The sequence below is a fragment of the Marmota monax genome, unplaced genomic scaffold (assembly GCF_021218885.2).
Source record: "Marmota monax isolate L192 unplaced genomic scaffold, Marmota_monax_Labrador192_F-V1.1 WCK01_AAM20220418_F8-fsc00071, whole genome shotgun sequence".
In the NCBI taxonomy this organism is placed as follows: domain Eukaryota; kingdom Metazoa; phylum Chordata; class Mammalia; order Rodentia; family Sciuridae; genus Marmota; species Marmota monax.
This window is the reverse complement of record NW_026695217.1, coordinates 2,007,090-2,027,724: the sequence shown is the minus strand read 5'-3', so window position 1 is coordinate 2,027,724 and position 20,635 is coordinate 2,007,090. Positions and strand designations below refer to the sequence as shown.

The 20,635-nt window shown below is 33.8% G+C and overlaps 1 protein-coding gene across 3 annotated transcripts in view; it reads left to right on the top strand.

The window, feature by feature from the left end:
* Wdr37 (WD repeat domain 37) overlaps positions 1 to 20,635 on the top strand; it is a 71,002-nt gene that overhangs the window by 12,648 nt on the left and 37,719 nt on the right. For all 3 annotated transcript variants that reach the window (XM_046432047.2, XM_046432049.2, XM_046432046.2), the window contains 7 exons: positions 2,711 to 2,888; positions 7,806 to 7,902; positions 10,794 to 10,889; positions 11,209 to 11,273; positions 14,758 to 14,893; positions 17,052 to 17,123; positions 19,330 to 19,374. In XM_046432047.2, the coding sequence (XP_046288003.1) occupies positions 2,751 to 2,888; positions 7,806 to 7,902; positions 10,794 to 10,889; positions 11,209 to 11,273; positions 14,758 to 14,893; positions 17,052 to 17,123; positions 19,330 to 19,374 (649 nt within the window). In that variant the 5' untranslated portion in view covers positions 2,711 to 2,750. The remainder of the gene's footprint in view (positions 1 to 2,710; positions 2,889 to 7,805; positions 7,903 to 10,793; positions 10,890 to 11,208; positions 11,274 to 14,757; positions 14,894 to 17,051; positions 17,124 to 19,329; positions 19,375 to 20,635) is intronic.

The window sequence follows — 20,635 nt, the reverse complement described above, 5'->3', positions numbered from 1 at the left end:
GTGGAAACAGTTTGCCACCATATTAACTTGTATGGAATGGTTGGTGGAAATGTAAGTGCAATTTCAAGAAATTTTTAGAAACTAAACGTACTCTACAACTCAACAGTCTGGCTCCTAGGCTCTTTTTCCAAAGGATATGAAAACTTAAATTCATGCAAAAAATCCTATATGTTATTGTTTATAGCAACTTTGTAATAGTAAAAAAATGGAAAGAATTAAAAAGTTTTACAATAGTTGAATGGTTAAACAAACTTACAGTTAAACATATTCTGTGGATACTACCTAGCAATGTAAAGAAGGTAATCATTGATACATGTCACAAATTGGATGGATTGTGAGCATTAAGCCAAGTGGAAAAAATATCTCAAAAAGGCACTTAACTCTGTGATTTCATTTACATAACATTTTCAAAATGACAAAATTCTGCGGAGGGTATAGAGATTAGTAGTTGTCAGGAGTTAAGGATGTTGCTCTGAAGGGTGTTTATGACTGATCAGTAGCATGAGCGTGCTCTTTATAGAGATGGGAAATTTTGCATCTTGATTATGGTAGGATTTACAGAAATTTATGTAACAAACTGATATATCCACAAGATTAACAGATAAACAAATTGATCATCAAATTATACTATTTAAGGTGTAACCATTGGGGAAATATGGAACTTCTTGGTACCATCTTTGTAACTTCTGTAATCTGCAAATATTTCAAAATAGAAAGTTAAGAAAAGGTAATCCTGCTATTTATAGTAAAATGGTAACTTCAAAACTAACACAAAAGTTTTGGTTAAGAGCTATTGAAAGCTTTATGAGTGAGTTAAAACTTTTAAAGACTTTTAAATAAGTAATAGGCAAACTGTTTTCTATATTTCTCACAATATTTTTGGGTTAGGTTTGGCTGTAAAAATTTTAATAACATGATATATTGGTGAGAGTTCTAAATAGCATATGATAAAAGGCAAACAATGCACATTCATATAGTACTGTTTAGAAGAATGAATTATAATCTTCCTTATATGCTAAGGTTATTTTTATTGATTTCTATTATTTTAATGATAGTACTCTAAAAATAATCTAAATGGATTGAGCTTACAATGTGTTCTCTTGTGTAAAGAAATATTTCCATCTTGATAATAGGATTGTAATTAGAATGCTTAATAAACCAAATAGGAAAGATTCTCATTGATCATGTTATTAATTTCAAAGACATAAACATTTTTTTTGTGAATACATCCTATTTTTGTTATAATATTTCTTTATGTTTGAACAGACTTTCCCCCTTCAAAACAATTGAGTTTGTTTAAAAGGAAAAGAGAGCTGATGATCTTAAAATAGTATAGTTTGCATAAATCATTTGTAATAAAGTTTGGAAGTGTTATAATTGCTAAGTGAAAGCCATTTAAAAAGAAAGGGATAGCATTCTAGGAATTTCTATCAAGAGTCTGGTAGTGTCTGAGGAGTCAGGAAGAAGGCAGGATACTAGAATAAGTCTTGTCTTCAGGTTCAAACCTTGTTGCACTCACAGTTTTAGCTGTCTGCTTAGAATATGGATGTTTATATACTCCTTAGGATTATTTTAAAGATGTTTTCCTATCAAGTTGTTATATGCGTTTAATATAACAAACATTCCTCCAATGTTGGGACTTAGGCCAACTTCCCTTTCTGAATCAAGATACTTTGGGGCATGTTGGTTTTTTAGAGGTCATGGATGTATCCTGTTTTGCCTTACTCAGTGTTGGGGGGAAAGGTAGTGCTGCTTTCTCAGCTTTTACATGAAGTGGTGTGGTGTTAGCTTGTCTTTAGAGGAGGAGGGATCAGTTATAGCAAAAAATAAGTAGGTCATGTTCAGAACAGGTTAATCTATAGTAGAAAAAGGTGTAAGGTGTAAACATACTATTTAAAATATTGTTAATATGGTGATATAATTATGTTGATAAGAGGAATGGGTAATAGAATAGCAGAAGACAAGTAGAAAGTGTGCAAATGGTAAATTACAATGTTCAAATTATTTAGAGATTTGAATAAATTAATCACATGTGACTAGTTCAAATTGACATGTGCTATGAATATAAAATACACATTGAATTTTGAAGAAGTAATAATAAAAACAACATAAAATAACCCTCCTCTTCTTTTTTCTTGTGTTGTTGGGAATAGAACCCAGGGCCTGTGTGTGCTAGGCAAGCACTCAACCCCTGAGTTCCGTTTTTAACTCCATTGATGTTTTTTATATCAACAGTAAGATATTTTAGATATGTTGGGTTAAATAAATCATTAAAAGTAAATTCACATGTGTTTACTTTTTGGAATGTGGCTATTAGAAAATTAAAAGTTATGTATATAGCTTATATTTCTTTTGGACTGAATTACTCTAGAATGTACTATAGGTTAGAATATGCAATTAGAGTTGGTTGTCTTTGTGGGGCAGTAGACTTAAGTCTGGAGGAAGTTGCATTAAGGGAGAGTTGTTTTTATTTTAAATGCTATCTGATTTTTAAAAAATGTTATGAAATTTGATTTAAAAGTACCTCTTTAACAAGGACTGTTGTCTCTACCTTAAAGTACCTTAATCTGTTGTGGGGTAAATTATATACAAATATTAATCATTGTAAGGAATTTTGTAATTAAAACTAGTAATTATCTTATTCACAGTTTTTTATTTCAGTTTTTTCTTTATCAGAAATAAAGTACTCATTTTTTCTGCTGTTTTTTAGCTTATTGCAGGAGTGACCAGGATACTACCTTTTAGAAGTAATGCCCACAGAAAGCGGAAGTTGTTCAACTGCTCGCCAAGCAAAACAAAAGCGCAAATCACATAGCCTTTCCATACGAAGAACTAACAGCTCAGAACAGGAGAGGACAGGACTACCAAGAGAAATGCTGGAAGGACAGGTGAGTTAACATTGATCAGTACCTTATTTTAAAGAGGTTGATCATGTTTATAATGTTATAAATATAGCCAAATACATATAGGCTTCTAAAAAATGGTTTGGGTTATCAAAACTTTATCAAAATTCTCCCCAAATGAATCCACTAAAATTACTGTCAAACACAATAGCATACACAGAGATAGAATTCGATTTCTGGGTTAATGTATTGATAATACTTAACAAAAAGAAGTAAGTGTGATAGTACGAATTAGTTTTTATTCTCTGTGCAGGTTAATTGACAGTATAGTTTTGCATTTTCTTATCTGGAGAAAAGATCATAGTTTTAGCAATTTTTGTTCTTTGAGGAGGTTTTGGAATTAGGTCTTTTTTTTTTTTAACAATTGAAAAAATACTTTTAGTTGTAGATGGACACAATACCTTTATTTTATTTGTTTTTTTGTGGTGCTGAGAATCAAACCCAGTCCTCACACGTGCTAGGCAAGTGCCCTATCACTGAACTACAGCCCTAGCACTGTAATTAGTTCTTTTAGTAACTTAATTTGACTTTATCTTTATCTCTGCTATAGTGAGTATACTGTCCTTTGATTAAATGCATTAATACCATATTGATAAATTTTGCTTATATTTTTAGTTTCTTTATAGATGATGCAAATGTTTGAGTTTTTAAAGATTGTTATTGTGAAGTCTAAGGTATGTTAATTATATGAAAATAAATTATTAGAGATATATGTGCTTATGTGTGTATATAAATAGTAATTTTATAACTATTCTTTCACAACTATAATTAATTCACTAGACACACTGCTGCAGGAAAATAAGACATCTGAGAAATTGGTTCTTGTGAATATTGGGTCTTGTTAAAACCTTGCTGATAACTTCATGATTGGGATTTCTAGGCTACAGCCTCCAAAAGGGCAGTAGTGTCTACACAGAACCCAACGTAGCTACTGCCATAAAGTAAATAATCAGTGCAAATTTAGTTTTTGTGTGGTTATCTGTCAGTATTCTTGGGGGATTGGTTCCAGGACCCCCCAAGAATGTCAAAATACATGGTCCTTATTTACAATATTTGCATGTAACCTTCTGTATACTTTAATAAATCATCTCGATGAATTAACTAAGACAATGTAGATACTATGTCAATAGTCGTTACACTGTGTTGTTTAGAAAATAATGACAAGGAAAAAAAGAGTCTGTTTATATTCTATACACATGCAGTTTTTTTTTTTTTTTTTCCATTCAGATGGTTTTTATCTGTAGTTGTTTGAATCCAGGGTTGTAGAACTTGCAGATGTGGAGGGTCAACTTATGCCAAGTTCTATTTTCCATAAAAAAATGATTATATTTTAATGTAATGATGGAAATAAAAATCATAAAAATAACTTTGGTATTCTTATTGTATAACTTTGCTAGAACTACTGTAACAGAGTACCACAAACTAGGTGGTTTAAACAACAGAAATTTATTTTCTCACAATTCTGGAGACTGAAATCTTAGGTCAAGCTGTAGAGAGGATTGGTTTCTCTTGTAGCCTCTATACTTGGCTTATAGATATAACTACCTTTTTCTTGTGACCTTGTGTGGTCTTTCCTCACTGCATGTCCTAATCTCCTTTTTTTTTTTAATAAGGACACCAATCCTAATGGATTAGGGGCCACTTTTGTGATTGCATTTTAACTTAGTTACTTCTGTAAAAACCCTATTTTTTTTTTTTTTTTTTAGACTCCACCTTGAAATATGGTCACATTCTGAGGTCCTTAGGCTTGGAGCTTTGGCATATGAATTTTGGGGGACATAATTCAGCCATTTAAGAGAGTGAAACCAGAGCTATGTAGGAGAATTTGTGATGGTGGGAATGTGCTGTGTGTTATTTTATAAGGGAGTAACAATGCTAACTGTGACTGTTGGGTACTTGAAAAGTGTCTGGTGTGATTTAGAACCTGAAATTTTACTTTTTAAAAAATTTTAATGATTTTATATTGACGTTTGCAGTCAAATTGAGCTGGTGGCTACTATATTGGACAGTGCAGGTAAACAGTCTAAGATAGATTTAAAAAAATTAAAAAATTTTTTTTTTAAATTTTAAAAAATTAAAAAAAATTTTTTTTTGGTTTACTTACACTTTTAGCAGTGAGAATTCTGCAACTTCTTGCTGGTATATTCTAGTTATTTTCCACACAGGGTAAATATAAATGCGTTCTTTTCCTGGCCTTCTTGTGTTCTTGTCTTCCATTGTGATGTAATACAAGGAGATAATTGCATATCACAGTAACGCTTATGAAGATAATTCAGAATTCTGAACAACTTAGTCCTCTATTGCTCTATAGCCTTCTTTGTGTCTCTCACCTGGACACTACTTATTTGTTGAATAAGTGCCAGTAATTTGGAGTGGGACCAACCAGCATGTTCTGTTAGTGGCCAGTGTAAGGTGCTCTACTTTCCTTTTGCAGCAGGAGGGTAGAGAGTGATGTGTTTGGTGCATGCAGTAGGCATGGTAGGTAAAAGTAGAATGATTAGAACATAGAGCTGTTGATTGCCAGTAAATTGAATTGTAGGTGTAATCACTGTCTAGGCAACTTATGTAATAATGCCCTTTCAGTTGTAGGAGAGCAGAATAAAAAAAAAAAAGTGAAGATTAGTCTGAATGAGATATTAGGTTTTATTTTCTACATATTAGATTTGTAAGTCAGAAGTATTTTAGAAGGCAGTGATTTGTGTGCTTTCTAATCTGTGGGAGTCTTGTCATTACAGAGGTCTGCTGAGTCTCTGTCTTTACCCACCTGTATGCCACATTGCCCGTGGCTTGAAGAGCTACTTTTTGCATATCTGTACTACTTTTTCAGGTGTATGTCAGTGTTGATATGATAAAGTGCAAATTCATTTAAAAGCTTTACTTAATCATAGTAGCTTTCCTGTCTTGAATTTTCTCAGTTGGGGCCAAAAGTTGAACACCTATTTCAGGGATTGTGATATTAAATGGCACAAAAAAGGAGAACTGATAAAATGGGGTTAATGATTTGTTTACCAAAATGCATCTCAGCCTTGTTTTCTCTACCAGTTGCTTTTATATTAAGAGGTATTTGATATTCAAGGAAATTATGCATAATAAAGGTTTTAAAACATTATGGGTATAGGTGAATAGAAATTGGTGTATGTAAAATAGATGTGGCCTTGAATGGGAGTCAGAATGGCTTCTCTAAGGTAACATTTGGGAGGAGAGACTGTTCCAGCAGAGGAAGTGAGTAGAATACACAGAGACCTTGAGGCAGGTCAAATAAATATTAAATGCACTTCTCAGCTCAGTACAAGCTCATGTTTTGTATTTTGTGGTTATTGGGATTTCCTCTTTGGCTTAGTTTACATTTCCATTGTAATTTTTAAGTTTTTTTCATGTTATTTATCTACATTTTAGAGGGATGTTGAGATTACCAGTTCTGCCAGATTCAAATTTTAAATTAGTGGCTTTACATGTAAATATTTTTAAGTTGTTTTACAAAATTTATATGAGAAATATGTGATTAATACAAAACTCATATTGCTAAAATGTTATCATTTTCTCTAAAGTTTATCTTCCTAAAGTGTTAACCTGAGCCAGACACGTTGGTACATGTCCATAATCCCAGCAGAGTAATTAGAGGCTCAGGCAGGAGAATCTTGAGTTCAGAGCCAGCCGCAGCAACTTAGGCTAAGCAATTCAGTGCCACCCTGTCTCTTAATAAAAGTATAAAAAAGGACTGGGGATGTGGCTTAGTGTTTAAGTGCCTTTGGGTTCAATCCCTGGTACAAAACAAAACCAAACAAAAAGTTAACCCAAGAAGGAATTTTATTAAACAGCATATCTTTTGTAAAAATTTATAACTGATGTATTTGCTAAAATCTGTGCTATACATAAATTTGAGAAGTTTCTTGGAAAATCACACTGATAGCGGTTAAATATTGGGACATTATTTTAGAAATATTTCTTGAGAATTTTTGGAGGGGAATTATTCTTGAATGCTGGGGTGAGTGGAGGACCCTTGTAGGCTCTACCCTGGAGACTAGAGTGTAGATGATATCCAACAATTTTCTACTTATTAGCAATGTTCAGGAAAAGTAAATGCTTTGTATACTTAACTTGGTGTCTACGATGCTGCTCACTCATTTGACCCTACTTAAAATTCAGCTGAGATGTTGCTTCTTCCCATTGCCTTCCCTTGACTTTTAGACAGAGACTGGAGTTGTGAGAGAAGATATGCAAAGGCATGAAGAATGTGGCCCAACTGGGAACTTAAAAGTTAATGTTTTCACTTAACTAATAGACATTTTGCTCTTATAGGTGAGATTTTCCTTTTTTCCCTCTTCGTAACAGTCCTTTAGGAATTAAGTAGTTATAGGACATACCTAGTTGATTTTGCTTGAAGTACAATGGATGTTAATGAGATGATAAAGCACGTATTAAAATACATTGATAATAGCATATGATAGAGCTTAAAGGCTATTTGTAATATAATTTCACCTATGGGTATTGCCTTCTCTACAAATTTGGAAGATTTTTGAATAGGTAGGCTTTTATCTTGTAAAAGAAAAATTACGTTATTTTGAAGAAGCAATTGTTTTTAAATCTCATATTACCCTATATAGCCATTTATACAATTTGATTATCGTTTTCTCTGTGGAAATTTGAAGCTTTTTAAATTTTTTTGTTGCTGGGGATTGAATGGTGCCTCGTGCATGCTAAACATGCACACTACCACTGAGCAACACTTTAAAATTTGTAAACATGTTATGTATAAGAAATAGAATTCAATATTATATAAAATAAGAGTTTAGGATAAAAGATATTTACTTTGAAAAAAGTATGTTGGTACTTGGTATTAGAGTTTCACATTCATTCATTCATTCATTCATTCATTTATTTTTAAATCTTTCTCTTCTACAGGATTCTAAACTACCTTCCTCAGTTCGCACCACACTTCTGGAACTGTTTGGTCAAATAGAAAGAGAATTTGAAAACCTTTATATTGAAAACTTAGAATGTGAGTATCTCTTAATACACTTTTAAAAATATATTTTTCTAGTGTAGATGGACATAATACTTTTTAAAAATTTTTTATTTTATTCTTTTTAGTTGTAGTTGGACACAGTACCTTTATTTTATTTATTTTTATGTGGTGCTGAAGATTGAACCCAGCACCTCTCACGTGCTAGGTTAGCGTTCTACTGCTGAGCCACAACCCCACCCCACCTTTATTTTAGTCATTTATTTTTATGTGTTGCTGAGGATTGAACTCAGTACCTCGCATGTGCTAGGCAAGTGCTCTACCACCGAGCTACAATCCCAGCCCCTTAATACACTTTTATAACTTTGTACCTGTGTGTAGAAATCTTGAGAGTAAAATTTGTGGATAGGTGTTCATCACTGTATGAATTTTCAATTTTACTATAACAAACAGTGGCTTAAAATAAATAAAATTTATTATCTTAGAGTCATATAGGTTTGACATGATTCTCACTAATGTCAAGGTCTTGGCAGAGCTGTGTTCCCTTCTGGAGGCTCTAGGGATGAATATTTCCTATTTTTTGGTATGTGACAGGATTCAGTTCCCTTGCCATACTACTTGGCTCACAGGACCTTCCCTTAGTGATGGAATCTCTTGTTGTCTGTCTGACCCAGCCTTCTGCATGTCCTCCATTCATAAAGATGTGTTCAAATTGAGCCCTCTGGCCCGTTTTTCAGCCTACTATATCTATCAATCTAAGTTGAAATTTCATAAGAAATAAATGCATTTTATTTTTCCTCACCAAGTATACTGTAAATTGAGATGACTTTGATGCATGTTTTTACTATACCATCATTTATAGATTTCCTAAAATGCATATGGTACCTAACCTATTAAACATAAATTTTTAATTAGCTTAACTTTATTTTTTCATTTTTAGTTTGGAAGTAATGTCTACATATACTTACAAAATATCAATAAAAGGAGAAAAAAGATATCTGCCATTTTCCTTGACCTTATTGAACTTTTTAAAGGAAACTGTGTTTTGCATTTTTCACTTTTAATTCTTCTGTGATTATTTCTGTAAACATATGTAATTTACTTCTAGTTTTAGATCTGCACAGTGAAGGCTGATTGCAATAATGTTTCATTATGAAATGTTAGGAACTAAACTTCATAGAGTTAATGTTTATAAATTTTTATTATTCCAGTATAACTATTATTCATTCTTTCATGTTTATCTACAAGTTGATTCCAAAAATGAAATATTAACACGCTGCATTTGTATTATTAAACTGTTGTTCACTTTATAACTAAATAACTGATTAGATAAGTAGTGAGAATATAATCCTGTGTCACTCAGACTTTGCTGTTGGAAAATATATAATGTTTTAATACTGGATTTTTCTTTTTTTAAAATTCATGTTGAAAATTTGTAGAGGAAAAGTGATTCCAAGTAGGTGCCACGTACGGCATCTTAATTCTAAGAGTTTTTTTTTGTTTGTTTGTCTGATTTTTAGATAGAGTTTTAGCACTCAACTCAAATTAATGAGTTTCCATTGTGATCTAAGGCCTTATGTATTTTATAAATTCATGTAGTTTGTTCAGGAAACTATAGGATTATGCTGGGCATGGTGACACTTGCTATAATCCTAGCTATGGGAGGCTGAGGCAGAGGAGCGCAAGTTCAAGGCCAGCCTGGGCAACTTAGTGAGACCCTGTCTCAAAATAAAATAGAAAAAGGGACTGGGTAGCTCAGTGTTATAGTGCTTGCCTAGCATGCACAAGGCCATGGGTTCACTCCCCAAACCATAAAACAAACTATATGATTGATTACAAATTACTGAAACTGAAAGGCACTTTGAGTTTGCATTGTGTAGCACTTCTAGTTTTGGTGGCTCCTTACTATCCTTAAGATAAAGTTTAAGTTGTTCCGATAGGGTGTGGTATAGAGCCTTCAGCCCTTAGCTTAGTTTTGACCTTACCAGTTTCCTCATAGAGTCCTAGGAGGCTGCATTGTGTTGTGGCAAGGATGTAGGTTATTGAGATGTGGACCAGGTGTATCACATCAGTAGCTTTGTGTCCTTAAACTTGTTGCTTCCCTGGCCCAGTCTCTTCTCTGCTCCCCAGTATGAATAAAAGTGTGGTCATGCAGGTCTGCTCTTGAGGATCCATATTTCTTTCTTTTTTCTTTGCTTATCCTGTTCTTTATTCCTGGAGTCCTGCCTTTTAAATGTCCTAACACCCCATTATTCTGTAATTCCTAGTTCTTCAGGAACTTTAATATTTCTTATATGTGATTGTTACTTGGAGATTATGTGGTGTTATACACCATTAATTACATACTGTTAATTGTGTTTTTTCCTCATTTGCTGTGTCTTCAGGTAGACTATTTCAATAAATTTCAGACAGTATCATAATATTTTTAAGTATACAGAATAAAGCACAAAGGAATTATGTTAAAAAACAATGTTGAAATGCAGGTACTCTGCTGGGAGACCCTTAAGAGTTGTGTCTTCATGGGGTAGCAAGAGTGTAAGAGATTTATTTTATTTTATTTTGTTTTTGGTACCAGGGATTGAACAGGGATGCTTAACCACTGAGCAAATTCCCAATCTTTTTTATTTTTTGAGACAGGGTCTCTCACTAAGTTGCTTAGGGACTTGCTAAGTTGCTGAGACTGACCTTGAACTTGTGATCCTTCTGCCTCAGCCTCCCCAGTTGCTGGAATTAAGGTGTCCACCACCACACCTGCCTGAGTTTTTATTTTTGGACTGGTATCTGGAATGATGTCTTGAGTTATTGGAAATTTGTGATCTTGCTTTTTTAGTATTATTTCTGTCTTTTATGTGTACAAGTTTTAGAAGTGGTGAACATTTAAGCATAAAAAAATTTTACATTTTTGAAAAATTTTTTTTCATTCTTAGTGCGGAGAGAAATTGATACTCTTAATGAACGTTTAGCTGCTGAAGGACAAGCGATTGATGGAGCAGAACTGAGTAAGGGCCAGCTCAAAACAAAAGGTAAGGTGAATGCTCCTCTGAAGTATTCTCTTACAGATCATTTACCAAGTAAATTTGGAATTTAGTGAAGGATACTAACTCACTTTCTTTTTTGCTCTCAGCAAAACTTTAGAAAAATATATAATTCAGGTGTGGTCTAGATGAATAAACCAAGGTGCTTGGGTCCTTGTTCCATCTCCTCTTTGAGATCCATGTTATCGTGGGCAAACAGGCCCTTCTGCTTTCACTTTCTTTCTGTGTAAGACAAAGATCCACTTTGCAATGCTGTGGTCCTTGGGTGGTTTGATTGTATTTGATTGTTGATTCTCTGTCTCTACAGCCAGTCACAGTACCAGTCAGCTTTCTCAGAAACTAAAGACCACTTACAAGGCTTCAACCAGCAAGGTATGCAGGGCTCTGGCTCTCGAACCAGTCATGTGGTGTTTAAGGTGTGCAGATGTGTACTTTAAATTGCATATTTTCCAATTAGAAATGTGTAATAGAAAAAGATAAATGTCTGGTTTCTAGGAAAACTTAATCTTTAAAAGAATATCATGTTAAGAGACTAAAGAAAGTAGACACATAGACACTGAGTAACTCTAGTATTTACTGAGATCAATATGTTATATATTAGTAAATATATTGTCTGTAGAGGAAAAATATATTTTCTGTTTTTAATTGGCTTGACATAAAGGCTCTGAGTTGGAGAAAGCAAATAAATAGATATAATTAAAATTATGTTTGGGCTAAAGTTACCATTATCTTTTAAAAAATCTTGTATGAGAAAGATGAGGAAGTAAAGGTCTGTCTCTGAGGCAAATAAAGGGCATAAGTTTAGGGAATTTAGCTTTTAAAGTATTTTGTGCTGATGTTGAAATGGTAAGGATTTAATTGTTTGGAAGTCACTGTCTATGATGAAGCAATGTTTTGAGGTATATTTGTGTGCATCTCTAGTTGCGAGTATTTTGAGTGTGTAAGATAAATTACCTACTCATGGTGAATGTACATTCCTTTGGCTAACCCTGAGGGGAAAAGTTGAAATCTGCTATGATTGCATAGTTAATTACTGTTAGCTTTTTATTTTTCCAATTTGTTCTCTGAACTTAAAGTTATATGGCATGACATCTACAGTGACATTACTTATAATGAATAGGGAGAAATCAGTGTTTCTATTATTTCTTCTTATTTAGAAGTTTTTGGTAATTATTGTTTAAAAGAGATAGTGTTGCTGACATTTTCTACTCTTTGCTTTGATAGCACCTAGAATGTAAGTTGCTAATTTTTGTTTTTTTTTTGGGGGGTCTTATTATCTAGCCCTCATTGTTTTGAAATTTTTAATAAATTTAACCTTTTTTTCAAAATAAAGTGTGAAATTATGTTTTTCCTCATTTGATCTCTTGTTGCATTATCTTGAATGACTTTGCTTATTCTGGGGCTTAACAGTTGTATGTATAAAATGTGCAATCTTAGAATTCTAAAACTTTCTGATTGTTTCTGAAGTAGAGGAAGAAATAATCATAAAAAATTATCCTTTACCATGAGCAATACAAAATAAGGTTTGGACAAAGGTAAGGATATGTACAATAATACTCTGCTTTAAAAAATATATTGGAGATATTTAGAGACTTAGTCATTTTAGGACTAGAAATTCATATGAATTTATAAGAAACATATTATACTAATGATTTTTAATAGCATTTGCACACTGTGTGTACTCATCTTAAGAAATAACATTATCTGAAAATTGAAGAAATAATTTGGTAACAGAATATATTCTGATTTGTACTACAGCATGGATTCTTGGTATTAAAGCTAAGCATGAATGCAACAAGAAAAATGCTACAATCTAGATTCATTACTTTCCTTCCTTCTGACTCAGAGCCATGAAAGGCAAGTAGCATGTTTGGTGAGATAGTGGGAACACAAGTGTATTAAGTAAACCCAGAAGAGGTTTTTCCCCTTCCTGGGTGGCTAATGGTGTATTTCTAATGCTACATTGGGAGGGAGGTAAGATAGTCTAACCTGCAAACTACTTTAAAGAAACTTGTGAAATTGTTAACCAGTATTTTTATAAAGTATCTTTCATTGTAGAAATAAAAAAAAAGAAAAAAACCCAAACCCTTTCTGATTTTTTTCAGAAGTGCTTTAGATTGCATCTTAGTTGAAATGATTTAGGATAATAGGCCTAAGCATCATTTAGTTGCTATTCTGCTGCTTTACTGTAAAGTTTGAATGTTTCTTCTAAGTAATTCAGTCTGTTTTGTTGCCTCTTTTTGATTGTGACTAAGTCAATGTTTTAAAGAAAGAGTTAAAGTTAATAGATGGTCAAAATATAGTGGGCATTTTGGAAAGATACACATGAGATGATGTTACAATATTCATAAACAGCACATTATCTTGTGCTTACAACATTAAGAATATAGTTGGACTCTCATGGTGGTAGTGATAACCCCTCTGTTCTTACTGTAGGAAGGGGATAAGTGAAAAATGTGGTTTCTTATAATACTATTATTTATATTAGAAATGGTGAGAGAGTTGGAAAATGAAATTTACTACAAGTTACTATGGGGAAAGTTGTATGTGGTCTTTAACTTCACTCTCTACTAAAATATTGTGATATTTGGTATTTAAAGAACATTTTATGTAAGCAAAAACACTTTGTTAAATTGTGGAGAGATCATTTTGCTGGATTGAATAGGTAACACCTTCAGAAAGAAATGAAGTTAAGCAAGTCCTTTTATATTATCTGTCAAATTTAAACTAACTGAGACGGAATCTGTGTATTATTGGTAAAAATGTCGGATTCTTCCTCAAGTATTTTGCTTTAGTCTTTCACTGTATCAGGGAAATACTTTGAATGGCACATACCTGAATTGACATAACAATGGATTGTGCATTTTTGTGTTTATTTAAGAGTAAATTCAAACACAATTTTTAGGGCTTTGCTAAACTAGTGTTGAAGTTGTATGATGCCATCAATGTTTGACTTTCACTTGGTTTTATGGTTTCATTATTCTGAATAATCTACAATATTCTGATTTATTTAAAAGCTAAGAAGGTTTTCTTTTATCTAAGAGCACTTTAAAAACCAAATTTCAAAGACATCTTTTTTAGTTTCTTCCTCACTCATTTTATTTTTCCTATAAGAGGAAACGAGAATTGTTTGTTGTATATCATTATATGAGATAATATCTTCCTATGTGTGTACCTCATTGTCTGTATTGTTTTCATGTTTGACTCCCATTAGACTGTGCGCTTCCAAAAGGCCAGGAGTCCATGTGTTGTTCAGCTCTGTTCCTCCATCTAGTGCAGTGCCTGGCTTTGAGCAAGTGCTCAATAAACAGTTTAAAACAAACCTGCTCATCTGTTAAAAGTGTCGTCTTTTGTTCCTCTCCCAGCACGGGCTCTTTTTCCCTTCTGATAAAATATGATTGGTGTAAATGATCAAAAACAGAAAAAAAATTGAAAGATTTTCATGAAGCACAATAATATTAATGGTTCGGGTATTCTTCCTTTTTCATGTCTGGTTGGCTAGCTAGCTCTTTGTTTTTTTTTTAAATAGTTTGGAAATTTTGTCTGATGTTTCATATTTGTGGAAGAGTGACTTAAAATGCCTACCTATGCCTTTTTCTGTAGTAAGAATTACTTACCTGACTCCAGTGAAGTGGGGAAGTCTTCCTTCTCTGTGATACCCAGCTGAATGAGCCTGACTTACTATGCAAGGCATTTCAGTTCTGTCCATGCTTTTATTGTGTTCCTTTAGTGTTTACAATATGTGATTAAGTGATTTATGCTTTTTTTCAAGAGATTATTTTTGTTTTTCCTTTGTAACTTAGAAAAATTCACTTCAGTAAATGTTTAAAAATGCTCTTTCCCCTCTTAATTTTAGATTGTCTCCAGCTTTAAGACTACCACATCAAGGGCTGTCTGCCAGCTTGTAAAGGAGTATATCGGCCACAGGGATGGTATCTGGGATGTCAGTGTTGCAAGGACACAGCCAGTGGTGCTTGGGACCGCCTCTGCTGGTGAGTTGCACCCTGATCCATTTGGCTTATCGAGATGTGACTTTGCTTGCAAATTGACTGAGGTAGGTGACTGTCTGGGATCAGTGGCCTTTTTGTGTTCAATGGGTAGGATGACAGCCAATGGTGGACTTGAATTTCTGAGGAAGGAAATACTTGAATTTAACTTAGTCATGTTAAAGAATCAATATTCACTTATGGCTGCTACATAAGTGGGGTATTTTAAAAATGTTAGGTATTTTTTGGTTGACTTTGTTCCTGTTATTCATAGCCAGATATATTTCTGATTTGTAGATAGATTTGACATTTCTTTTTTTTTCACTAGTGAAATAGAGCTCAGGGAACTGCACATTATTTAGGGAGCTTAGCTGGCAGTGGAGACACCAGTCTCCACTCAGGGTTTGCCTGCATGAATCATGGGGGTAGGGTGTTAGAGAGAGACTTCTTTCTTCTCACTATAGCAAGAGACGTTATGGAAAGCTAAGGTGGTATAGGTATAACATAGTAGCCCTTCAGATAAAAATTGCCAAAATTTAAAATGGTACTCAGTTTTTTGAAAATGATTTTCCAGCATGTGAGAATTTAATACTCACTAGACTTTACTTTTTTTTTTTAGTTTTATTGATTTTTTAGATTTATTGAATGCATTACAATTCTTATTACACATATAGAGTACAATTTTTCATATCTTTGTGTATAGAGTATGTTCACACCAATTCATGCCTTTATACGTGTACTTTTTTTTGCGCTATAATTCTTATTACACATATATACCACAGTTTTTCGTAACTCTTTGTATATAAAGTAGGTGGACACCCAATTTGTGTCTTCATATATGTACTTTGGATAATGATGTCCATCACATTCCACCGTCCTTGCTAATCCCCTGCCCCCCCTCCCTTTTCCTCCCACCCCTCTTCCCTATCTAGAATTCATCTAATCCTCCCATGCTCCCCCTCCCTACTCCACTATGAGTCAGCCTCCTTATATCAGAGAAAACATTTGGCATTTGTTTTTTTGGGATTGGCTAACTTTACTCAGCATTATCTTCTCCAACGCCATCCATTTACCTGCAAATGCCATGATTTATTCTCTTTTAATGCTGAGTAAAATTCCATTGTGTATATATGCCACATTTTTTTTTTTATCCACTCATCCACTAGGACATCTAGGTTGGCTCCACAGTTTAGCTATTGTGAATTGTGCTGTGTGTCCCTGTAGTATGCTGTTTTTAAGTCCTTTGGGTATAGTCTGGGGAAAGGGATAGCTGGGTCAAATGGTGGTTCCATTCCCAGATTTCCAAGGAATCTCCATATTTCTTTCCATACTGGCGGTATGAATTTGCAGTCCTACCAGCAGTGTATTAGTGTACCTTTTTCCCTACATTCTCGCCAACACTTATTGTTGTTTGTCTTCATAATAGCTGCCATTCTGACTGGAGTGAGATGATATCTTAGAGTAGTTTTGATTTGCATTTCTCTGACTTTACTTTTTAAAGGTAAAATAGAACATGATATACTTGTTATATCAGTGAAGAAAAGTTCTGTCTCTTATTTGGAACGATGTTATACATGAGCACTTCAGGTTGCTTTCGAAATTACAAATAAAACTTGAAAAGATACTAATGTTTCTGAAATTTTATTTGGAGAATTGGCATTTATCAGATTTTTCTTAAAAATTTTCCCCCACTCTTAATGCATCTAAGATAAAAGACCCAAAGGAATATTTTTTTTGTGTGTCAAATAAACTAACTAGACTTAGATGCTGTTTGAATTTTAATATTGAAAGATATTTTGAAAAATTTCAATATCTCCATAAAATAATGAAACCACATAGGACTGGAAATGGTTCTCAGTGTTAGAGAGCTTGCTTAGCATGCACATGGCCCTGGGTTCTTTATCAGCTATGTAAAGAAAAGGAAAACTAATGAAACTGTGTGCAGTCAGTGTAGATTAGGAAATTGAGTCCATGATTGTTCATTTACCAACTCTATGGCTTTAAACAAGTCACAACCTTTCCAGTCTTCTTGGAACTTTTTTTTTTTTAAGATCCATAGAATATTCTGGAGTAGTAGAGTAATTTTTGTGTATCTTATGTTTTTTTTAACAAAAAAGATTGTAAAATTGATGATGGCTATGACACTTTTATTTTGATCTTGCAGATCACACAGCTTTGCTATGGAGCATAGAGACAGGAAAATGCCTTGTCAAATATACAGGCCACGTGGGTTCAGGTAAGCATTTACCTAAATGAGCAGTGTCACTAGAAGCTATTTCCTTTTGGATTTATTTTTTTAAATCTTTCATGATAAAGTCAACTATATTCATAGAAAGTTATGTATTTGACAGAAAGTTTTGCTATTTTGGTTGTCAGGGACGTTGTGGTATATTGAGACTATGAAAAATGCTGTGCCTTTAGCTTGGTTGGACTTAATTAAGGGAAAAGATTAGCTCCCTAAACAAAGCACATGTCATATATTAGTCTACATTTTATCTGCTATTGTGTATAAACCATATGTAGGAAATTTTGTAATTGATTTAATATATGCATTTTTACAAAATATGTATCTGTTTTAGAAGTTTGCTTTTAATGTAATGATATTTTGGATATATTCAGGCTAAATAAAGGATACACCTTACTTTATTGTGCTTTGTGTCTGTAGTTAATGCTATCTACAATAGCTCTTTTCTGCCTTTTCAGTTTTACTTGGGAATGAACCAGTGTCCCAACCAAATTTTATTTCTCGCTTTTCTCCAAAATGCCCTTTGAGTTTCTTTTTAACTTAGAATGCCCTCATTGCTAGCCTCTATCAGAGGCAGGCTGCCACTCACTCACCACCTTTGCCAGCTGACACTGTACCCTTAATCTTTGTAGAGACTATAGAGCCAGAGAGTTATCATTGCCTTTAGCTTGTACAAAGTTACACACTTGGGTTTGTTTGGGTGCCTTTCTGTCTACTTCAGTAGTCCCATCCAGGCCAGGGCTCCAAGTGAGCTGCCCTTATCTCTTTCCTTCATAGGATCTTTTATTTTTCAGCTCTTCCTCTTGTCACCTGTGTCTTCTGTCTCTTGCCATGGGCTTTTCCTTCTCAGCATATAGACAGGCTCATACCTTTCCCATAGTGAACATCTTCTCTCCATGTTGCTTCCTTACCTGTTTTCCTTTCCACCTTCTATCCCACATACTACATCTGTGGCACTATTGCATGGCCTGCAGTTTTCTTACACAATGCCTGGGATATATATATATATATAATAGGTGCTCAAAATATAACACAACTCTGGTAAAAGAATGAGTACGGTATTCTGTTTCTGTGTCTTCAACTCAAATTCATTCCTTAAATATATGTATCTAGCAGATACATTGCTTAAATTTATTACTTAAAAGTTATACACACTTTTAACATCTCTTTCCCCCAGTTATCTGTATTTTAATGTTGAGATTAAAAATATCTTCTAGCATTTTTCATTTAGTTTCTTAGAAAAGTAATTCTAATGGCATAGCTACAGAATTTCATTGGAAGAGATAACTGATTGAGGTGTGGTACTCCCACTACATTCTGTGTAAGGGACTACACTTTCTTTATGAGATGTGGAGGTGAGGGTTTGACCTCCCCAGAGCGACTTGTGTTCAGCTCTTTTTTGACTGACTAGCGATGGTTTCAGTCAGTTATAAGACCTAGGATTTATTTGAGGAGAGAATCCTAAGTGGGTGGGCGGGCTCAGGATTGCTTTAGGAGCTGAGCAGTGCTATTAAGTTGACTGTGGCCTCAGTTATTGTCCTTGTGCTTGTTGTCTTGTTAACCACCCATTGAGATATCTCATCTGCAGTCAAGGAAGAAAGCAAGGGGAGTGAGGTGCTGAGGTTCTTTTTTGGCTTCAACTACTTTTTTAAGAAAATGAGAGCTTCCTCAGAAAACCTTCATTGAACTACCCTTTTTATGTTGTTGAACTCTTGAATAAGAAAAAGTAAAGGTTATCATCACAGTTTAACCCAGTTCTTTCCCTGGATTGGGGGAGTTCACTCATGGTCTCTATTTGTCTTGAATTGATTGGGATTCTGTATGCTGGGAAGGAGAACAGGGTGGGGCCTGTCAGTTAGGGACCAGTAGGCAGCGTCTGCATACTGGAGTTTGCCTTTGCCTGTTGTCACAATGATGTTTCTTTTTTCACCCTGATTTATTTTTAGCTCTAAATAACTCCCTGTTTGTAAAAAGAAATAGATTATTGATGTTCTTTTTTTGTGTGTTTCCTATATTTAGCAATCTGGTAGTTCTAACACATTTATTTATAATTTAATTGAGTGAGAGGATTTAATATTGAACTATCATAGTGCCTTTAATTTTTAATTTTAGCTTTGCAAATATATATGTGGCTAATAAGTACTGATGAATTGTTTTGTTACTTTAAATTTGTGTTTATAATATTTTTATTTTGCAGTAAATTCTATAAAATTTCATCCCTCAGAGCAGTTGGCTCTAACTGGTATGTTGATTTTTTTCTCTTTAATTGAACAAAATTATTGATAATAGTAAAACAACTATAAATATTCTTTTTTGGTAGCATCTGAATTATCCATGGCTTTTATGAAAGTTAGGCATTTTATGAGTTAAATGAGGAATGAATAAAGAGTAGTACTTTTAAAACCAGTAGTGGATCACAGATTGGAATTACTTGAATTTATTGTGAGATTAAAATTAGTTCGTATTCTTTTTTTTTTTTCCTTTTCTCCTCCTCTCCTTCCTCCTCCCTCTCTCTCTTTGGCAGAACTGGAGATTGACTTCTAAGGATACTCAACCACTGAGCTATATTCCCAAATTTTTTATTTTTATTTTGCACATTTTGAGGTAGGATCTTGTTCAGTTGCTCAGGCTAGCCTTGAACTTGGGATTCTCCTGCCTCAGCCCCTGCAGTAGCTGGAATTATAGGTGTATACTACTGTGTTGTGCTTCAATTTGTAATCTTCTTGAAGTCTTTTTTATAAAGCATTTTATTATTGCCTATGATAATTTACAGTAAATTGTAATATATATATTTTGAAACCCTGTGAATACTGCTGTATTTCCTAATCTATATGTATCCAAAATAAAGAAATGAGAAAAAATAATAATGAGATAGCAATTTTCTAGACTCAGCACATTTTCATTCCTTTCTAGACAATTTACTTACACTGTGGTAACTTGGATTTCTCATATTTCAAATAGTGGTTTAAAAAGTATAATTACATTTGTTGCTTTTGGAAGGTAGCATTATTTTCTGAGGATTTTTCCTAAAAGAATTGCAAGACACCTGTAGATATTTTGGGGTTACTGTAGATAATCTTGAAGGGTATGTGTAGGCTTTTGATAGATTAGAGGTCTGCAAATCTTCCATAAAGAACCAGTTAGTAAATATTTTTATCTTTTAACCAGAGGGTCTCTGTTGAAACTCCTCAATCCTGCTGTTGTATGAAAACAGCAGAGACAATGCACTGGTGAAGGGATGACCTTTTACTTACCAAAATGGCTACCTGGATTTGGCACAAAGGCCAGATTTTGCTGATCCCAAGGTACAACCTAAAAGTTGAGATGACTGGGTGCTTCATGCAGGTGGAAATGTTTAAGCAGGGAGCCCACATATGAGTACTTTTAATGTGTGAGATGCAGCAAGTCACTCAGTCTGGTCAGAGAATTTTTATATGTGAGAGGAATATGGTGGGAAGGTTAATCTGAGAACAATTTTCACAGGCCTAGACCATCATAGCTAA